The 21,143-nt window shown below is 36.6% G+C and overlaps 1 protein-coding gene across 17 annotated transcripts; it reads left to right on the forward strand.

The window, feature by feature from the left end:
* Positions 1-2,296: 2,296 nt before the first annotated feature.
* On the forward strand, positions 2,297-20,786 carry bbox1 (gamma-butyrobetaine hydroxylase 1). 17 transcript variants are annotated; one of them, XR_015494892.1, is made up of 10 exons: positions 2,340-2,440; positions 2,779-2,902; positions 4,574-4,952; positions 5,236-5,350; positions 11,419-11,617; positions 15,507-15,552; positions 15,663-15,768; positions 16,678-16,874; positions 18,153-18,319; positions 19,483-20,786. XR_015494892.1 is itself a non-coding variant. In XM_087259849.1 (9 exons), exons 3-9 carry the CDS (start codon positions 4,596-4,598, stop codon positions 19,641-19,643), a joined length of 1,302 nt encoding a protein of 433 aa, XP_087115975.1. In that variant the 5' UTR covers positions 2,340-2,440; positions 2,779-2,902; positions 4,574-4,595; the 3' UTR covers positions 19,644-20,786.
* The last annotated feature ends 357 nt before the right edge of the window (positions 20,787-21,143 follow it).

Genomic DNA, 21,143 nt, shown 5'->3' on the forward strand with positions numbered 1-21,143 from the left:
GTAGTAGTTCTGCTGCTGGGTTGTTGCCCTCCTATGGCCTCCATGTCTCCTGATGTATTGTACCGGCTTGTTTTCTGGTAGTGCCTCCATGCTCTGGAAACTACACTGACAGACTCAGCAAACCTTGTCTTGGATGAACTGCACTACTTGAGCCACTTGTGTGACTTGACGACTCATGCTACCACTTGAGTGAAAGCACCGCCAGCATTCAAAAAGGACCAAAACATCAGCCAGAAAGACAGAACTACGACAGAACTTCAAAAGCACAAACTCCAGTATGACCATGGCTTTAGTGGGCAGTTTGATAACACAGAAGTGTGATTGGCTTAGAGTTACATTGTGTTGTTTAAGTGTTCCCTTTATTTATTTATGTTTTTCAGTATATATATATATATATATATATATATATATATATATATATATATATATATATATATATATATATATATATATATATATATATATATATATATATATTGAAGTCAGAGTGATTAAACCCTCTTTAATTTTTTTTTCTTAAATATTTCCCAAATGATGTTTAACAGAGTAAGGAAATTTTCACAGTATGTCTGATAATATTTTTTCTTCTGGAGAAAGTCTTATTTGTTTTAGTTCGGGTATAATGAAAGCAGTTTTTATTTTTTTATAAACCATTTAAGGTCAATAGTATTGGCCCCCCTAAAGCTATATATTTTTTCTGATAGTCTACAGAACAAACCATCATTAAACAATAACTTGCCTAATTAACCTGATTAACCTAGTTAAGCCTTTGAATGTCACTTTAAGCTGTATAGAAGTCTTGAAAAATATCTAGTAAAATATTAATTACCATCATCAGGGCAAAGATAAAATAAATCAGTTATTAGAAATGAGTTACTATTATGTTTAAAAATGTGATCTTCTCTTTGTTAAACAGAAATTGGAGAAAAATTGAACAGGGGGCTAATAATTCTGACTTCTACTGTGTGTGTGTGTGTGTGTGTGTGTGTGTATATATATATATATATATATATATATATATATATATATATATATATATATATATATATATATATATATATATTTATATATATAGTGTGAATTATTAGCCCCTTGCTTATTTTTCCTCAATTTCTGTTTGGGGAACACATTTCTAAACAGAATAGTTTTAATAACTCATTTTCTAATAACTGATTTATTTTATCTTTGTCATGATGACAGTAAATATTATTTGACTAGATATTTTTCAAGACACTTCTGTACAGCTTAAAGTGACATTTAAAGGCTTAACTAGGTTAATTAAGCTGACAAGGCAGGATACGGTAATTTGGAAAGTTATAATGATGGTTTGGTCTGTAGACTATCGGGAAAAAATGCTTAAAGGGGCTGATAATTTTGACCTTAAAATAGTGTTTTAAAAAATTAAATCTGCTTTAATTGTAGCTTTAAAAAAAATACTTTTTCTAGAAGAAAAAATATCATCAGACATACTGTGAAAATTTTTTTGCTCTCTTAAATATTATTTAGGAAATATTAAAAATATATATATAAAATGGGGACTAAAAAATTTAACATTTTATCTCTTCCCAATAGTGAAAATTAACAACAAAGGATGCATGATACTATAGTGTCAGCGCTTTGCAAAAAAATGCCATTCTAATGGAAGCTCGATTGGGCAAAAACAGCCACTATCATAAAGAAAGGGTAGTAAATTTGCCCAGAGTGTATTGAGATTTTTTCAAAGCATTTTCCCAAAATATGTGTAAAAATAATTTGTTACCAAAATCATTGCTTTTGCTGAAACACAAGTGAAGTTGTGGCCATATTAATACTCAAAATCACCCCAGAGGAGAAAATATCCCCAACAGCACACAAGGGTTAAAATGTGTTGCTAAAGCCTGGTCAGTAACTTGGCTAACTTGGTCATATCAGTATAGGTAACTTCCATTTTATTATTTTGTACAGCTTATACATGGCAACACTTTCAAATGCTCTAAACATTTTTATCTATCTATCTATCTATCTATCTATCTATCTATCTATCTATCTATCTATCTATCTATCTATCTATCTATCTATCAATACATTGTTTCTTAGAACGTATGCATATATACTTAACATTGTAATATAGCCTAAATTATTAATGCAATTTAATCCACACATCTGCATATATGTATAGCATGCAGTACAGTAATTATAGGCCTGGTAGATAATCCACATGACAGGTCCTATAAAATGCAGTTACAAAAAAAACAAGTATTGAGCAGAACTGTTGTCGAGCAAAGCTGCACGTAATTGTGTCAGATCCAGTGCGCGCACACATCAGGATGATTACTTTGTGTTGTGTGTAGCAGCGCTTTGGTGCGCGTGACCCTTCACCCACTTCCAGCACAGCGAGTTCTCACACTTCTCAGCACTATATAAGGCTGATAACCGCGGCGACATTACCCACGTCTTCACGGTAAGTGAAATGGCTTTTACGTTTTCTCATTTCATAAATATCAAATATGAAATACAGTGGCTGGTAACGTGAAGCTCGCACGTAACTGGCTGATGAATGAAAAATCGCTTAGCTTGCTTGTGTTTACTGTACGCGTCATACTTTTGACATCCTAATGGCGCGTGTAGGATTTTATGAATGAAAGACCTGCTTTAGTCATATCCACAAATCATTTACAAAGCGGGCAAGAAAGAGGGCGAGTACTACAAATAGCCGGAAACAACAAAGGCAGATTAATGTTTTACTAATAAGTCTATTCATTATATAGAAAATGATAGAGCTGGTTTGATTCCCCCCAGTGTTTGTGTGTGTACTTGCTGTCGTAACGCTGGAGGCGGCAATTGTCCTTATTTTGGGAAGAAAGTAATGCTGACCTTTCACCTACTTCCGTGTTCTCGGAGACGTTAGGTCACATGAACAAAGGTGATTGCATATTACATAACCAGTGCTCAAAGGTCTGTTTAGGGTACACTGAACTAGTTGTTTATAATATTTATATATTGGCACAACAAATATGATTATCATTGCTGCCTGACAAGCTATAATTTTTGTAATTAAAACCTTAAAAAAACTGTTCTAGATTATCTTCTGCATTATTTATTGCAGTTGATGTCTTTTTACTGTAATTTAGCTTCTGTATTTAATAGTTATTATATATTTTTTATTATAGAAGAGTTATTTTAATATATAAAATGTTGGAAATTTGATCTGGTGTTGCCATGAAATAGCCAGAGAAGCTGATATAGCATTAAATTCTAATCTCTCTCTTTTATTTGTGAAACGAGAAAACTGGTAAATATTATACATGTAAAATTAAAAAAGAATACTTCATGAATATTTTATCAAATGCTTTATATTAAAGTGCTTAAAAATGCTTTATATTGTTTTGCTAGCATATAATTTTCATACATAATTAGAAAAACACAATATTTTAAATAATTGTATAAAGCCCATGATAAACTATGGCTGCAAATGGAATAAACTAACTGTAATTGATCTGAAATTTCAGGCATTTGTGGATGTGTGAGATTACTTGTATATAAATAATCAGAGTAAACAAATGTTTACAATAGCAAATAGCCTAAATTAACATGTAAAAGTTATCACGTTCATATTTTATTACAAAATATCAACATGTCTAATTTTAGATTTGCATAAAATACAGTCCTATAGGTTATCAGTGTATTTGTTGTTATTATTATTATCATTACAAAAATTTTAATGAGTGTTGTGTATTTAAATTCATCATGGTTCAAACCATGGTTTATTGCTTTGGTGATGAAATACATCATAAACGTATCCTTGAGTGTTTCTTTGAAATAGTGCCCAGAAATGTGTCCTGTTAGCGCAGCTTGGATTGATGCTCAGTTAATCATGGCAGTGCTAAAATCAGGGCACCTTAGCCCTGATTAGCTCACTTTATCTTAGTTACCTTGATGTAACACTGTTTGTATTAAGTGTTGTCAAAGATAGGCTTCCTGAGAGTCATTCTGGATGACGTCATTGCATTAATGATTCATCCAGTGTGAGCTCAGCTTTTTTATAACATTAAGCAACACAACTCTTTAATACTGATAATAATAAAAATGTCTGATTTGCATTAAATCAGCGTATTACAATGAGATCTGTATGATCACAGTAGGACACCAAAGAAAAAAAGAAGAAGATCTGACCCCAAACATATATGAAAGGTGGTGTGTAATCATTCTGCAAGCAGTTGCAAGCAAAAATATTCAGCAAAACTATTGTAAAGCTGCTAACCGTAGCAAGCACACCCTCACTGACAATAATTTTTAGAATAGTTAATTACATGACACATTTTATTTAATAAAAGCATACAATTTTGTTAATAAATAAAAAAACAAACAACTAATAAACTACCAACTATTATTCTAAAGGCAAAAGGTTTTGTATTTGCATGATAGTAGTGCTGAGCAGCTTGTTGTACACCTGTGTGCCACTTACATAAATCATAGTTTACGTAACAGTACATTCCACTGCAGTGACTGATCAAATTTGTGGAGGAAAGGTAATGTGAAGGGGCGTGGATGTTGTATGAACGCAATAACCTCACCGTGTGTTTCGTCAAACTAGCAGCAGCTATTCACGGATCAGGATGTTGTCCTATCTTGCTCGCTGGGTGTCCAGAGGTGCTGTCCAGGCTCTAAAAGGAACAAGCAGTCGGCCTCAACTGGTCAAGACACCTCGTATCGGCAATCAGACTTTGGCAGCGGCTCCTCTGCCCTTTGCTGGGGGCAGTCCAGGAGTGAGACAGGCCCGGGCACTGGATCAGGAGAGATTACTGCAGATCGACTGGGATGATGGGAGCTGTAGTTTGTATCCATTCACCTGGTTGAGGGATAACTGCCAGTGTCCGCTCTGTACGCTGCAGTCGGCTCAAGCACGCAGCCTGCTGTTCTCACATCTGGACGTGCACACCGGGATGGATCACGTACAACTGATGGATAATAAGGTTGGTCTTGGTAAGCTTTATTTTGAAGGGCTCCTATAGACATCCTGTTGACTATATAAAGTACATTTACAACTAACTAACTAACTAACTAACTAACTAACTAACTCTCATTAGAACTAATTTAGAGTTGTAAAGTAAATTGACATGCTTGTTACTTATAGTCAGCGGGATGTCTGTTGGGGATCAGCAAAACAAACAAAGTGCAGACAGTTTGCTACTGTGATGATTGCTGTTTATAATTGTCTAACAGTTCTTAAACTTGTTTTTCCTAAATTCATTGTAGGTGTCCATAACTTGGCCTGATCAGCACAGCAGTGAGTTTGATCCTGACTGGCTGAAGAAACGCTGCTTTTCCTCTGAGGCCAGACAGGCTCTGCAGGAGGAGCTCTTCCTTAATGGTGGGTTCATCATCATATTCTATTTGGCATCATTAGCAAAGTCTTTGTATTATTCATCTTTAGTTTTCCCTCTATAAATAATTACTATTTTGTAGTTCAGAGAGAAGGACCGTTATTAGGCCTGTACTGTTTGGTAAACCAGTAATTTTTTAATACATTTTTTGTATAAAATTGCAGTTAAGATCAGTTCAGATCTGCTGTCAGTTTGACGTTGTAATTACAATCTTGATTAATTTACACTTAATGGGTTTTCGCATGATATAGAGTAGTTCAAACAAAATGAAGAATGAATCCGCAAACTATTGCATCAAGTCCTATGTAGCAAACATATATGACTTGAGTGGTGCAGCTTGTGAAAAACATACACATGCACACTTACCTAACTGCTGCTTTCTTACCGATGTTAGAGGAAAGTACACAATACATATGCTCATCGGTCACTTTATTAGGTACACCTGTCCAACTGCTCGTTAATGCAAATTTCTAATCAGCCAATCACATGGCTACAAATCAATGCATTTAGGCATGTAGAGATGGTCAAGATGATCTGCTGCAGTTCAAATCGAGCATCAGAATGGGGAAGAAAGGTGATTTAAGTAACTTTGAACATGGCATGGTTGTTGGTGCCAGAAAGGCCGGTCTGAGTATTTCAGAAACTGCTGATCTACAGGGATTTCCTTGCATAACCAACTCTAGAGTTTATAGAGAATGGTCCTAAAGAGAGAAAATATCCAGTGAATGGCAGTTTTTTGGGCGCAAATGCCTTGTTTATGACAGAGGTCAGAGGAAAATGGCCAGACCGTGGATCATCTCTGGTTTTCCAAAACATGACAATGAATTTACTGTACCTTGTTGCCTCCACGGTCACCAGATCTCAATCCAATAGAGCACCTTTGGGATGTGGTGGAACGGGAGATTCGCATCATGGATGTGAAGCCAACAAATCTGCAGCAACTGCATGATGCTATCATGTCAATATGGACCAAAATCTCTGAGGAATATTTCCAATACCTTGTTGAATCTCTGCCACGAAGGATTAAGACAATTCTGAAGGCAAAAGGGGGTTCAAGCTGGTACTAGTAAGGTGTATCTAATAGAGTGGCTGGAGAGTGTATTGCATATTCATCTAAATGCTCCATCCAGCAGCAGAAGGGGTGGTGCTGGAATGTTCGCTACCAGCACATTGCTTAACACGTATTTTGATCCATTTACTCCTTCATGAAAAATTACATAAATCTTTGACATATCATAACCCTAAGACAGCATTTATTAGGACAGCATTAAGCATGTAAGTAGACTAGTATTTGTGCGTTATTGGACTTTATCAGTGGCGCATGTGGTCTGGACAGCAGTTGCTTTTGTAGTGTGCAGGCATGTCTCCCCAGAATTGCCCCTGTGTGGAAAGACTTTCCATTTCCTGCCACATGGAATAAAGATTTCAGGCCATTTGAGCAGAGTGAGCTGTTGTGCTTAAACATCGCTCTTGAGGGATGCCGTGGTTGGAGCAGACTGAACAATGTGTCCACCAGAACAAGCACCCCTGCACATATTTGCTTGAATTGAGATTTTAAGATTAGATGCATGTCATTAGGGCTCAGAGACAGATTCTGTTCACCACAAATGTTCTTTAGTTTACACCTCATTCTATTGTTTTTTTCCTATAACTTTCAGGAAATTGTGCTATTGTTTTGCTTAAAGGCATCCCCTGTGCCCCTTAAAACTGTAAAAGACAACCAATAAATATCCACGCTTTAAAGCATAGGCTGCACATCACAAGTGTCTGCTTCTGGCTGAGGTGCTAAACACTCAAGGCTTGCTTGTGCTTAACAAAGCTCCTTAACTGGCACATAATATGACAGTTCTGCCCCCTTGTTTTAAAACCTTCCATATAAACTCTTCAAGCTGTCCAAAAGAGGCTTGTAAAGCCCTCACCTTGCAGTAATACGTCCGTCATGGGCAGTAATCTGCCATTACCCATTTCCTGAAAGATTAGTACCAGTTGTAGTCAACTCATGCCCTCCATGATTTTTTCCTACTTGACACTTTTCTTTTGTGAAAGTAATCAGTTCTGCTTATTCATTTGTGGACTTCCCTAAATATGTATGAAATATATTTTTATTTAATATGGGATATAATTATTATTAAGCTTTTTGACATTTTTTTTCTATAATGTAATGTAATGTGTATTTATATAGCGCATTTATTGTGTATGGCCATACACCTAACAAATGAGATTGTTTAACAGTATACAACCAGATACTATATACCAAGACGCTTAACTCATATCACTATTAATAGGAGAAACCACAATATGGAATATGGCAGAATAACCACCATCTGCAAAAATAAGAGCCAGTTACAAAATGGTAGTCATTGTAAAGTCATTCTTCAGTTGCTGCTAAAAGCTTTGGTTTCCATATAAAACTCAGACTTACACTTAGCATTGCCTTGACCAACCTGAAACATACTTTAAATGCCATTTGTGTGTATGAAGTAAAATCAATGACTGTAAAAAATAAATAAAAATGTAAAATTGTAAAATGTACAAGGCAGTTCTTGTCAGATTTTATAGCTGAATTAGTTTCTTATTTTTTACATTTTACTATTCACCGATTCAAATAGAAGGGACTAGATCCTATACACCTGAAACCGTGGCACAATGGCTGCCAAGTGAACTGACTTTTCTAAAACGAATCATTTTAGGATTTGTATGACCCATTGAACTGATTCACTCAAAGGTTTTTTTTCTAGTGCTGATGTCCAGTTTACAAGAGGGCACAAGTATAGTTACAGTGTGTCCTGGTCCAGCTGACATCATGCATGCCATGACATCATGATCCTTCACAGTACCAAGACCACATTGTTCCAGTCTAAAATAAAAAAAAGAGCAAAACAGTCACATTGCTGCGCCTGACAAAAAACAGTTCACCCTTCCCACACAGAAAAAGACCACACTGGCACAGGCCGGTGATTAAGTTTACTTAAATGACAGTTGAAATGGTACATTTAAAGTCTTATTTTTCCAAATGGTTTCTGGAAAACTAATGGCTCGACTCAAAATCGGTGTCTTAGTTAATTTACTTGAAAAGCACATGAGAATTGCACTGAACAGGACGCTGAGCACATCCAAATTGAGTTATTCAAAAAATCAAATAAATCTATTTTCCATTTGAAAATGATCTCCGTAGTTGTGAGCTTCTGTCTGTCCTGTTCTTGCTGAACTCTGCTCTGTGCTGAGCTCTCAGTGGGAACTCAGTTTGACTTGACTCAGACAGGCTGCCAGCTACAGCAGCCACAGCTTCACATTACCATAGCTGGAAAACTCACACAGGCAATGCTGAAGGAAACTGTTCAAGCACAAATAAGCTGACACCTTTCTTTTCCTGCGTGCCTTTATGCGCATAAATGCATGTTTCCGTCTTTTTTAGAGACTAAAAAGGTCATTGAAAAATAACGTCAATTTTTATTAAAGTGTCTCAGAGGCCCCAGTTGGACAGAATGATAATATGATATTAATCTCTGGCTCTCAAGTCAACGTCAGTCGTGCCAGGAAAACCTAGTATGTCAGCAGGACTGAGAATATTGAGCATTACATGCTTATAAGAGCCGAACAACATTACTGACCTGGACCGACTGAACAACTTCACCCTGGGCCCAGTGCCCAGCTCTCTCTCTTGCTTTTGTTTTTCTTGGTTAAACTCATTCCAGAACCTCACAGTAATATTATGGGTGTTTTCTCAGCCTTGTGTGTCAATCTTTTTAGTTTTATCAATGTACATCATGACTGGTTTATTTTTTAAGACTACTCATTTTATTACAGCAGTATCAACACAATAACATAGTTATGACATGCCTATAAATATCTTGATAATAAAGTAACTAAGTAATAAAATTACTTGGCATCTTAAACCTAAATTATTTAATAACAGCATTTCTAGGCTAAACGGTAAAATATAAATTTTATGGTTCTGCTATGTTTTGTGTTTATTGACACTTTTCATTGGCATTATGGAATAGTGATCTGTCTGCTCGGACAACTTTTGATGTTGAAAAGTTCAACAAAGTGACTTTTCATTCATTTTGTTTTCGGCTTAGTCCCTTTATTAATCTGGAGTTGCCACAGCGGAATGAACCGCCAACTTATCCAGCATATGTTTTTATGCAGCGGATGCCCTTCCAGCTGCAACCCATCACTGGGAAACATCCATACACACTCATTCACACTCATACACTACAGCAAATTTAACTTATTCAATTCCCCTGTACCACATGTCTTTGGACATGAAGGGGAAACCGGATCACCCGGAGGAATATGCCAAGAAATATGCCATGAGGAGAAAATGCAAACTCCACACAGAAATGCCAACTGACTCGAACCAGCGACCTTCTTGCTGTGAGGCGAACGTGCTACACACTGCGCCACCGTGCAGCCCTGTTGACATTTTTATTTGACTAAAACAATATATTGTCTAGATCAGGGGTGCACAAACTTTTTCTTATGAAGGTCCAAAATCCAAGCTTTATTGAAAGCTGTGAGCCGAAAGTAAATATTCCAAACTGTACTACATACAGTATATTAAAGTTGCCATGGGTAATTTTCTAATTTGTTTCATAATATTTATGAATACATTTTTAAACATTCTTTAATCATATTTACTAATGCATTCTAATTTTTTGAAAATGTATATTTTACAAATGTATTAAAATAAAACCATCAAAGATTTTTTTAAATGCAAACAATTTAGTTTAATGCTGAATACACTAGTCAAGCTGAACCTGCCTTTGCCTTGATTTGCCTGCTGTTGTCTTCTGCTTTGTCCCCTATTTGTTAAGTCACAGTATATAATTATAATTGTTTTAAATATCTGATTTAACATTTAATTTCAGTTAGTTTTTTTTGTAGCTCATCAATAAAACAAACAAAAAAACAAAAGGTTGCATTTAAATAGAAAGGAGTTTCCCAGTACTGGGTTGCAGCTGGAAGGGCATTCGCTGTGTAAAACATTTGCTGAATACGTTGGCGGTTCATTCTGCTGTGGTGACCCCTGATGAATAAAGGGACTAAGCCGGAGGAAAATGTATGAATGAAAATAGAAATGAGAATCTCTGTTAAAGGCACTCCCCAACTCATACCAATCATTTTCCCTTTGGCGGGCCAAATCAAAGGATACAAAGGGCCAACTTTGGCCTGTGGGCTCTAGTTTGGGCATCTCTGATCTAGATTGTTCATGTAAATTATGGCACAAACAGATAATGACATGCCTGTGCTTTCATATGTACAACAAAATGTTGTTTCAAACTACTAGAAATGTAACAAAAGAAATTCTGCTAAACTGAAAGGAAAACTTTCAACACCAAAAGTTGACAGAGGTCTCATAATGCTTATATTGCTCTCACATTTACATAATCTGTGGAAAAGTTCCTTTCTTTCAGAGCGATATTGGTCTTTGGAGTGTCTGCTTGTGCCAATTTATCCAGTGGAACAATTTTCTAAATTGAGAGAAACTGCAAAGGAGGTGTGGGGTTGAAAAGTACTTCTACTGCAATAGAAGTCTAAACAGTGAATTACACACATGAGTGCAGAACTCTTGCTCACACGTGCGCACTTCTCTAGAGTAAACGTCTGTGGAAGTAGACTGAGGAACCAGAGTTTTCCAGCAGTTTCCCTTCACATTCAAACATGCAGGCCCTCACACAGTGTTCTGACCAATGTGTTCTGGCCTGATCCTTGACACACACCCACACACACGATCCTTCATTATGCAAAAACAGACACTGGAGCTGGTTTTACGGTAGGCAAGAGTAAGTGTGAAGTTTCTATCATCTGTTTATTTGCATTGTAAATCAGTGCACTTGGAGAGTGAGTAACGGAGATAGAAAAGATAAAGAGAAAAACATGTTTAACTTGGAAAAGAGTTTAGCTACTGTTTAAGTAATGCTGACATCATTCCCACATAATTATGCAGAGTGGAGCCACTGTTGATTCTTCTTTGTAATTTACCACTTGAGCTTTGTTTCTTAGTTGTGTCATTGCTTTATGTTTATGTATATGGATTTCTGTGTTTCAGAGCGTGAGTATTGGGACTCTGGTCTCCAGATCCCCACAGCAGATTTCGAGGAGGTTCTACATGACGACAAGGCTGCACTGGCCTGGTTAGAAGCTCTGAGACGCATTGGCATAGTCTACCTGAGGGGGGCACCAGCGGAACAGGGCCAGTTGGCCAGACTCAGCCAGAGAATTGGCTACCTGCGCCTCACCTTTTATGGGTATGAGCTGAAAGTTTGACACTGCTGTAGCATTGGCTTTAAAATGTCTGTTTTGTTAGTAATGACAGATGTATTATAATATTTCTATTCCTGGAGGGCCGGTCTAATGCAGAGTTTAGCTCCAACCTCAATTAAACACACCTGAACCAGCTAATCAAGATCTTACTGGGGCTGTATCCAAAATTGCCCCTATGCCATCATTACATTTTCTTAAAATAGTACACTTGATGAAGTGAATGAAAATGAGTGAGTGAATTGGAGCATGGTCTCCAACATTTTTATCACCATGGACCAGTCAACGCTTGGCAATTTTGCTGCGGCCTGGTGGTGGTGGGTTGGACAGTGTATGTAGATTGCTAGGTGACCATCAACTGTTTTCGCAGAGGATGAAAAACTGACAAAACATTGCTGTAACTCAGATACAAGTTTTAATTTTGGAAAATTTAAAGAACACGCAGTGTTTGGGTGTTCTGTGTTTATCTGAGATGACGAGTCTACCAAAATGTGTATATTCCATAAAAAAATATGAAGCTGTTTGGTCAGTTCTTGTCACGTGACTCGTTCTGAATAGTTAAGACGTTTTCAACTAGACATGCATGGAAGCTGCAAGCCTCCATTGGAAATAATGAACTTGTGCTCGAAAAAAATGCAATATGTGAACAGGGCTTCCGTCATTTGCAATATCCAGCAGTTGATCTTTTGCACAGACATGCTGGATTCACCTGATTTATAGACAAATGGGTTGCGGATCCATTCCTTGGCAGTTTGTGGGTCCTTCCTCTCCCCTTTTGCATAGAAACTTTGCATAGAAACTTTCCAAAGACATCTGTTTCTTACTAATTTTGTTAAATTAGAAATTAAAAAATTCAAAATAAACAATTGTTCAGACTCGGATAGTAAATAAAATGAAATACTTAATGATTTGTTGTGCAGCCCAGTACCAATGGATTTATGGACCAGTGCAGGTACGAGGACCAGGGCTTGGGGACCACTGAATTGGAGCACTGAGTGTACTGAAAGGGATGCCATTTTGTTTGTGCTTTGCAGGTTGATAAATCCATCAAACGGGTTCTATTTTAAACTTCTTGGAGCTGTGATAATTAGTAAGCTGTATATTAGTAATGTAACAATTCATTTTTATGTCTGTCATGTATACAAATGTTACTTCATTTTAATAATATATTATTTTGATGCTTATGCCAATAGGATTCCGTTGTGGTTGCCATCTTATAGTCAGACACTGTAATTAATTTGGCGCATGAACTCTAACAGTTTTGCGTTACAGTGCACTGTGGGATTGATCAAGTCCACTTCAGAACATTCACTATGGTTTCAGTCACCATTCTACAAATAGCTGCTCCCTCAAATAGTGTGCTCTTTAAATTTAGGATTTATAGGTGATTTGGTAGGTGTGTTAAAGCAAGTTGGAACTAAACTCTGCAGGTTTGGGCACCCCTGGTATAATAGGAGTCACAATATCTTAGAAGCCCAAAACAGTTTGAAAATCTTCCTGGTGGTTTTCTGAAAAGTTGGTGCAAAATGGATGCAAAAATATTTAGTCTGTCAATAATACTATACGAGAAATAGTTATGCATTTCAAAGTTACACTGCTAATGCAAAGTGGGCTCACTCTTTGAACTATGTTTCTCAAAAACACACTTTCACAACATTTTAAATAGATTTTAAACATCTGTGACTCTGTTTACATCAGAGACTGGGCAAAAATGGCATATATGCCAGAACTGCCACTTTCACTTCAAGATCTATATTACAAAGCAAGACAAATAACCTGCTGCAGAGGGCACAAACCCATCAGTCATGGAAAGTGTAATATGGTGTGATGAGTAATGTGGTTAGATCTTCCACCCTAATGCTTTACATCTGGACAGGTTTGTAACTGAAGGAAAAAAAACAGTCCCTCAACCCACAGTAGTCTGGTAGGAGACACTATGAAAGATCTGTAGTGTCTCAGGCAGCTGTTTCATTATGTCTGAAGAGTCTCTACGATAGCCAAAGAACACAAGGCCAGGTGCATCTTATGTCACACATCTCTTCTTAAGATTTAATTTTTTTAAATGTGTTGCCTTTTGCAGCATTATGGTATTTTAGTTATATTGCCCAACACTAAAAAGAATAATGTTTGACATTTCATCTTTATCTCAAGGCCTAAAGTCACATTTCTGTTTTTACTACACTTTCTGGCTACGGAGGGAAAGAATAAAGTGTGTTAAATTGATAATGCAGCCACAGTGCCAGTCTATAGAACAGTTCCGTTTGTAAAAGATTATCACTGATATCACGGTTTGAGTCATCTGTCTTCACCATCGTTTGACGAAAACATTTTGTGCTGCAACTGTTGGCCAAAAAACGTTGTTCCGTTTTCAGAAAACATCCTCTGACAGCATCTAAATGAATGAGAGATGATGTGAAAGAGCTTTACTGTACACTCCATTAAGCTTGTTCTACTGCTCTAGACTCACTGGAAAATGATCAGTGAGTCAAAGTCATTGTGTTAATCAAAAACCATTGACTGTCTGCTTTATTGTATGTGCCAAACACCAAAACCTTTCAAAAGAACATGCAAAGAACATTTTTAATAGGCAGGATGAGTAAATGGAAAGCTTTCACAGCCTAGGAAAGACAGATAGAGGGGCTGGAGGGAAGAGACAGACACACCGTGAGCTTCTGGCTATAATCACAAAGCCATGCACGTCAAGCTCGCTCTCAGCTGACACCTGCTAAGTGACAGGCTAAGTGATTTAAAATCCTACTAACCCCTGGAGCTCGGTCAAACTGGCCAAAACACAGCTTCACCTGACTCGGTCTGGAACAAAAAGCATTGCATCTGCCAAATCAAGACTTTTATTGGCTAGGGATCCTCTGGTTCAAGGCGGAGGCTATGGTGTGTCTGACAAGAAGGATTCTGGTTTCTAATATGGCCTGAACGGTCTTATTGAGGCCACTAATCTGCCTCATTTCCCATTTTTACTCCTTTTCCTTCCTTTGTTCTCAGTTTAATAACTGGAGAAAATTGTATTTTACAGAAGTTAAACATGCCTAAAGGTTGTGCTGCCAAACCTGCATTATTTTTTGTTATCAAGCCAACAGTGTTTCATTAGGAACTCAATCATTTATAGACTCCAAATGGGCTATTTCTGGACAAATACATACCATAATTATTCATTCATTCATTTATTTGCTTTTCGGCTTAGTCCCTTTATTCATCAGGGGTCGCCACAGCGGGATGAACTGGATACCCTTTCAAGTGCAACTCAGCACTGGGAAACATCCATACACACTCATTCACACACATACACTAAGGGCAATTTAGTTTACCTAATTCACTTATAGTGGATGTATTTGGACTGTGGGGGAAACCGGAGCACCCGGAGGAAACCCACGCAAACACATGGAGAACATGCAAACTCCACACAGAAATGCCAACTTACATAGCCGGGGCTCGAACCAGCAACCTTCTTACTGTGAGGTGAAAGTTCTACCCACTGTGCCACTGTGTCACCTCTATCCCATAATAATTAATTTTATCTAGTTTAATGTTTAATATTTGTTTATTTAAAAAAATAAGTACTACTTCAAAAAAACTCATCATTTAAACTAAAAATTGGGAGTATAATATAAATATATTTATTCAATTTTTTAAAATCATTTTACACCCTTTTGGTTCTGAAACCATTCTTTATTTTAATAACAAGTCAGAAATACTGATTGTAATCATTAAATTTATTTGACTTATTTATAGGTCTATTTATTTAGTTTTGCAGATAGCAGGTTCGTCAAGCATTTACAACCAAATACAAAAAAATCTAAATCACTATTAACTTCTCTCTGTGTGTTGCCATAACAAAAATGTCTGCTTTGTTCATTGCAGTGATTCCTTAGTCTTTAAATTTACTCGCAAGACGGTACTAAATCAAGTAAGCATTTTACAGCTGTGGTTTCCTACAATAAATACATGGAGAGATGTAGTAAAACTTTACAAGCCCATAGTCACCTGTTCTGACCCATTGTCCGCTTGCTTTTACAGACACACGTGGCAAGTGCAGGACAAGCCCATGGCTAACAATGTTGCCTACACTTCTGGAGAACTGAGTCTGCACACAGATTACCCTGCTCTCCATCATCCACCTGGGGTCAGTTTACACACACTCCCATACCATACTGTGCTGCATTAGTCATTAACTGAATATGATTCTTTTTGCTTTAGAAGGGACTTTCCTTCATTATACATACAGCAAACATGCTTACATACATGCAGTATTCAGCACACATATAGGCAAAAATGAGTTGAGAAGGCTGTAAAAAATATTAATGAAGAAATCGCTCGCATTGAGAATTATTATTGGTAGCCCCCTGAATTCATATGAGCTAAATATTTTGGATTTATGTATTTTCAAATTATTATTATTATTATTATTATTGTTAACAACATATGTTTAATACTTCTGGATGACTAGGAACAGGAAATTGTTCAACCATGACCTCCTGTTTAACAAGGATGTAAATATGTGTAAACAGTAGTAACACAGAGCCTAACTCAAAACCAAAGTACTGTGAGCTGTGTTTTGTGAAAAAAAAAAATATATATATATATATATAAATCTTTTATAAAATTCATACAATTTTTTTTTTAAGAAAATAGCAAAAACACTGAAAACAACCATTTCCAACATCAGGGCCATAATGATGAAATTTTAGTCAACTGGATGTGTTTTAATTCAAGAGAATGTGTGTCTGTATTTACCAAAGCACTGTTAGAAATTTATGAAGTTATTTAGGTCTTAAAACTACAATACAACTTCACCAAAAATTGTTTGAAATTGTAAACAATTTGAACAAAAGGTCAGAATTTTGAGCAATAAAGACTTTTTTCCACTTATAGCCTTTTCTGCTTATATTTTAAAAGGGTGCCAACATTAGGGGAAGGCACTGTATGTATAAATATTTGTTGTGTAATGTCTGAGAGGACTGCTTTTATGTATAAGATAACATTTGATTGTGTGTGTGTGTGTGTGTGTGTGTGTGTGTGTGTGTGTGTGTAGGTGCAGTTCCTACATTGTGTCCGTCAGGCTGATGAGGGTGGTGAGAGTGAGGTGGTTGATGGGTTTCACATGGCAGAGCAGCTCCGCAGGGAAGATCCAGAGGCGTTTAACATCCTCTCCTCTCTCAGGGTGGACTTCACAGACAGCGGTGCTGACTACTGCGACTTCAGTGTGCAGTCCAAAAACCACATTATAGAGTAAGACCGACTGTGACTCCTACACACGCACAGTCGCACACATTTTTTTATCATGGTACTGTGGATTTGCTTTGTCCCAAGTCATCTTCATCATCAGGTTAATGTAAATAATGTACTAAAGAGCGCCATCTCATGGTTGGTTGTGGAAATTAAACGAATAACTGAGGGAATTTCTGTAAATTAAAGCATACTATAGTTTATAAATGAGAATGCAGGTGTCTTCCTATGTAATTATAATTATAAACGACATCAAGACAGAATATTGTTACGGTTAGGGATAGAAAGATGGTGATTATACAGGCAAACAAAGTCGGTTGTTATCGCAGTTTAAACCAGAGAGGCTGATATTTCCTTATTGTTTTCTTGAACGCCTGGCTTGTTGTTGGCTATTTCATGATGACAAAGAAATATTTTCTCACCTTAACTTACCTTTTGTTGTCTTACAGTCAATCGAAACGCAAAAAAACTATAATTCTCGTTAACAACAATCGTAAAAAGGCGATTGACCAATCACAATCAGGTGTTCTAGAATCTAAAGCAGGGGTCACCAAACTTGTTTCTGGAGGGCCAGTGTCCTACAGATTTTAGCTCCAACCCTAATAAAACACACCTGAACAAGCTAATCAAGGTTTTACTAGGTATACTTGAAACATCCTGGCAGGTGTGTTGAGGCAAGTTGGAGCTAAACCCTGCAGGGACCCCGGCCCTTCAGGACCGAGATTGGTGACCCCTGATCTAGAGCGTTGATACCTGTCTTTTAACACCGTGAAATCGAAATGGTCAACTAGTATAAGTATGCTTTAAGTGTAATAATAATAAACTGAGTCATACGTTAAAGTTGTTGTGTACCGTTTTGACTCTGAACTGCAATTTATCATGTTTTTCTCTTCTTTTCTTTTCATTCTTGTATAACCTGTTTTAACACATTTAATCTGTTTTTAATAATTTCTATTATATGTTTTTTAATTTTCTTATTCTTGTCTTTTTTATTCTTGTTTTAAATTGCGACTGTGTGTATGGAATGTGATATATAAATAAACTTGCCTTTCATTTCAACTTGTAGGTACATTGACTACTACTGCGTACTAGTAATATACTTTGAAGTATTTTTCTATTACCATTTCACTACATTATGGGGCTAATTTGGCTCACATTTAAGTTTATTAAACTTACTTTTTGATAATATGATTTAGAAGACAGACACAACAGAGAAGAAGAGACTATCACATCTGGTATTTTCACGCTAAGTTGAAGTTTAATCTTGTGTGTAATATGCAGTGTGGACTCATCCGGTCGGGTTGTGAGGATCAACTATAATAATGCCACTCGAGACTCAGTGCTGGATCTGCCTCTGCATCAGGTTCAGCCCTTCTACTCGTCTCTGAAGGCCTTCGTGGAGCTGCTCAGCCGGCCGGAGAATGTCTTCACTTACAGAATGGAGCCAGGTCACACTCGATTTTTTTGCAAAATTGTTTTTCTGCATTTCAATTTGGGTCTGTGCTTTTAAAACTAATTTACCTTTCAAGTCAAGAAACTGCAGGGGAAAACAGCGATTTAAACTTTTTTTCATGCTTTATATTAAAAAACATTTGGCTTTTCGTGAAGCAATTTTCAGTCTAACAGAAAGAGAACCTACAAAATTTCACTTTATCATTTGGTGTCTGTAGATTTCCATGGCGATACACATTCATATCAAATATCAAATGAGATTAAAGGAATAAAACCACATACAGTACATAAAGCATATACATAAAAACAGCAGGCTCAGATAACTCAGATAAGCCTTTTCTAACAGGTTGAACATGGATTCTGTAGAGGTTATTCTAATAGTAAGAGGTAAATCGTTCCATAATTTGGGGGCACACAATGGAAAAGCCTGGTCTCCCTATTTCTTTAACTTTGATCTGGGAGCTTTTAACAAATACTGACTTGATGACCTAAACAACTAGAAGATATGTCGACACTTGTACACCAAACTTCACGGTTTTATTCAATTCCAGTCTGAAGGTTTTCAGAGAGGGATTTGTGCCTAATTATATGCAATGTTTATTTATTCAACAAAACAATTGTGATCATTTTTTCTATCTATTTACATTTTCTCGTAAACTATATAGTGATAAAAGGAGATTCTCCAAATCCCCTTTGTCACAATCTTTGAGTCTTAATAAGTAAAAATAAAAATTAAACACCAGTTACAAACTTGACTTCATCAAATCTACTAGAAATGTGCGCAGATTTCTTGTGTGCAGAGTTTTTATCTTGCTTATATTTCAAATACCTAAACATTCCTAAATCAAGAAGCATTTTTCTACATTAACAAATAGTCTTGTTTCCAGAAATTTCAAGAAAGTGTATTATTCATTAAAACAAGATAAGCTTATTTCCAAGTAAAAACAGGATAATGTTACTTTTTTTAAGGAAAACCCCACTTTTACCAAGGCAAATTGTAAGAAAAGCTTTTTTTTGGCAGTGTATTTATTGAAAAACAAATTACTCACATAATTAATTAATTAACATTGGTGTTATTCTAAAACAGATGTAAAACCTTTGTTTTGACACGTATAAATAAAGAAGAGATTGTTGACTTTATCTGATCTGCTGTATGCAGGTGATGTGGTGACCTTCGATAACTGGCGTCTGCTGCACGGCCGAAAGAGCTACCAGTCTCGAGGGCAGAACTTAAGACATCTAGAAGGAGCGTATCTGGACTGGGACGAGGTCATGTCCCGTCTCAGGATCCTCCGGAAGACGGTCCGCGGAGACAGCTAGACTCTCCTCCTCCTCCTCATTCTCCCCACTACAATCACAGTTGATGTTTGAGGCATCCTCTGCTTTTTATTGGCTTCACAATAACTTTACAAACAGGATATTAGAGACCGCTTTGGATTTTAGAAGTATTTTTGCCAAGTAGATATTCATTCTTCTTTAATGTCTAATATTATTGCAGTCATTTTCTGAGGACGGTGGAAGTCTTCATTTCATACAGGCACTTATTTAGAGTGTGCAAACATTTGCTTTGCCTTATTACTATTTTTACATAAGGGACAATTTGCCAGCAGCCACTTTTGAATTTGGTTAGTCTTAATATATTAATGATGATCACAACTGACGGTCACATTTTGTCTGTTTTGCTTATGTGTGCACAATTGCCCAAAATACGCTATGAGTTACAACTAATACAATGGGTTTACTTTGAACCACTGATGTAGTTCATTATATAAAGTTTGAATTATTCATTTTAACAGTCAGTATTTTTCCCATTTTAAGGACTGTTATGCCATTATGGTTAATAATGTAGAACAGGGGTGTCCAAACTCAGCCCAGGAGGGCTGATGTCCTGCAGAAGGTAACTCCAACTCACCTCAACAAACCTGCACGGATGTTTCAAGAAAGCCTAGTAAGAGCTTGATTAGCTAGCCCAGGTGTGTCTGATTGGAGTTGGAACTAAACTTTGCTGGACACCGGCCTTCCAGGACCGAGTTTGGCCACCCCTGATGTAGAAAGTACTTCTGTTTTGATATGGAGACTGAATTGTTCATTTGATTACCATATCAGTACTTGTATACTGATTCAGCTCTTTGATACCTGAAACGCCTCAAAGACTTTTTTGGATGAATGAAATTCTAAAGAAAAGCCAATTTGTACTAATGCAGCAACAATGCAAATGTAGCTCATGTTTTGTAAATAATATATTCTACGAGCTCAGGATTATGACCTTCTCCATTGGGCTTCTGATGAGCCTCCTTGTAAACATACAGTACTTTATTGTGAAGTCTTGATGGAGAGTTTATATATATATATATAAATATAAACATATGTTGGAATTGAAGTGTTACTTATGATGGTTTGGCAAGAGTCTGACAGAGATCTCTTTCCCAAACTGACAATAAAAGACATTTCTAATGTACTGTATCAAGATGACCTATTCCTTTATCATACATGGATTTGATCAAACCCATAATACCAGGCATCCATATTTAATGTAGCTAATATGTTATTTAGGCAATAAAAATTAAAAACAAACTTAATACTAGAAGGATTATGAGAACTAAAGGGCAGTAATTATGATTTAGATGATTTAGTGCAGATATGAGATAATCCATTCTCAGCTTTACTAAACGTCTTTCGGATGAGATGCTAAATCGAGGGCTTGATGTTCTGTGGTCGATAAAATCCCAGGATGTCCTTTGAAAAAGAGTAAGGGTTTAACCCCGGAATCATGGCCAAATTTGCCCACTGACCTCTGTCCAGCATGGCCTTCTAATTATC

The sequence above is a fragment of the Danio rerio genome, chromosome 7 (assembly GCF_052040795.2).
Source record: "Danio rerio strain M-AB ecotype USA chromosome 7, GRCz13ab, whole genome shotgun sequence".
Taxonomy (NCBI): domain Eukaryota; kingdom Metazoa; phylum Chordata; class Actinopteri; order Cypriniformes; family Danionidae; genus Danio; species Danio rerio.

Excerpts from the sequence above, each read along its gene's own strand:
- bbox1 (XM_087259849.1), top strand. The coding sequence starts at position 4,596 with ATGTTGTCCTATCTTGCTCGCTGGGTGTCCAGAGGTGCTGTCCAGGCT. Across the intron at positions 4,953-5,235 it reads TACAACTGATGGATAATAAG|GTGTCCATAACTTGGCCTGA; the intron begins GTTGGTCTTGGT and ends AATTCATTGTAG. Across the intron at positions 16,875-18,152 it reads TCCAAAAACCACATTATAGA|TGTGGACTCATCCGGTCGGG; the intron begins GTAAGACCGACT and ends TGTAATATGCAG.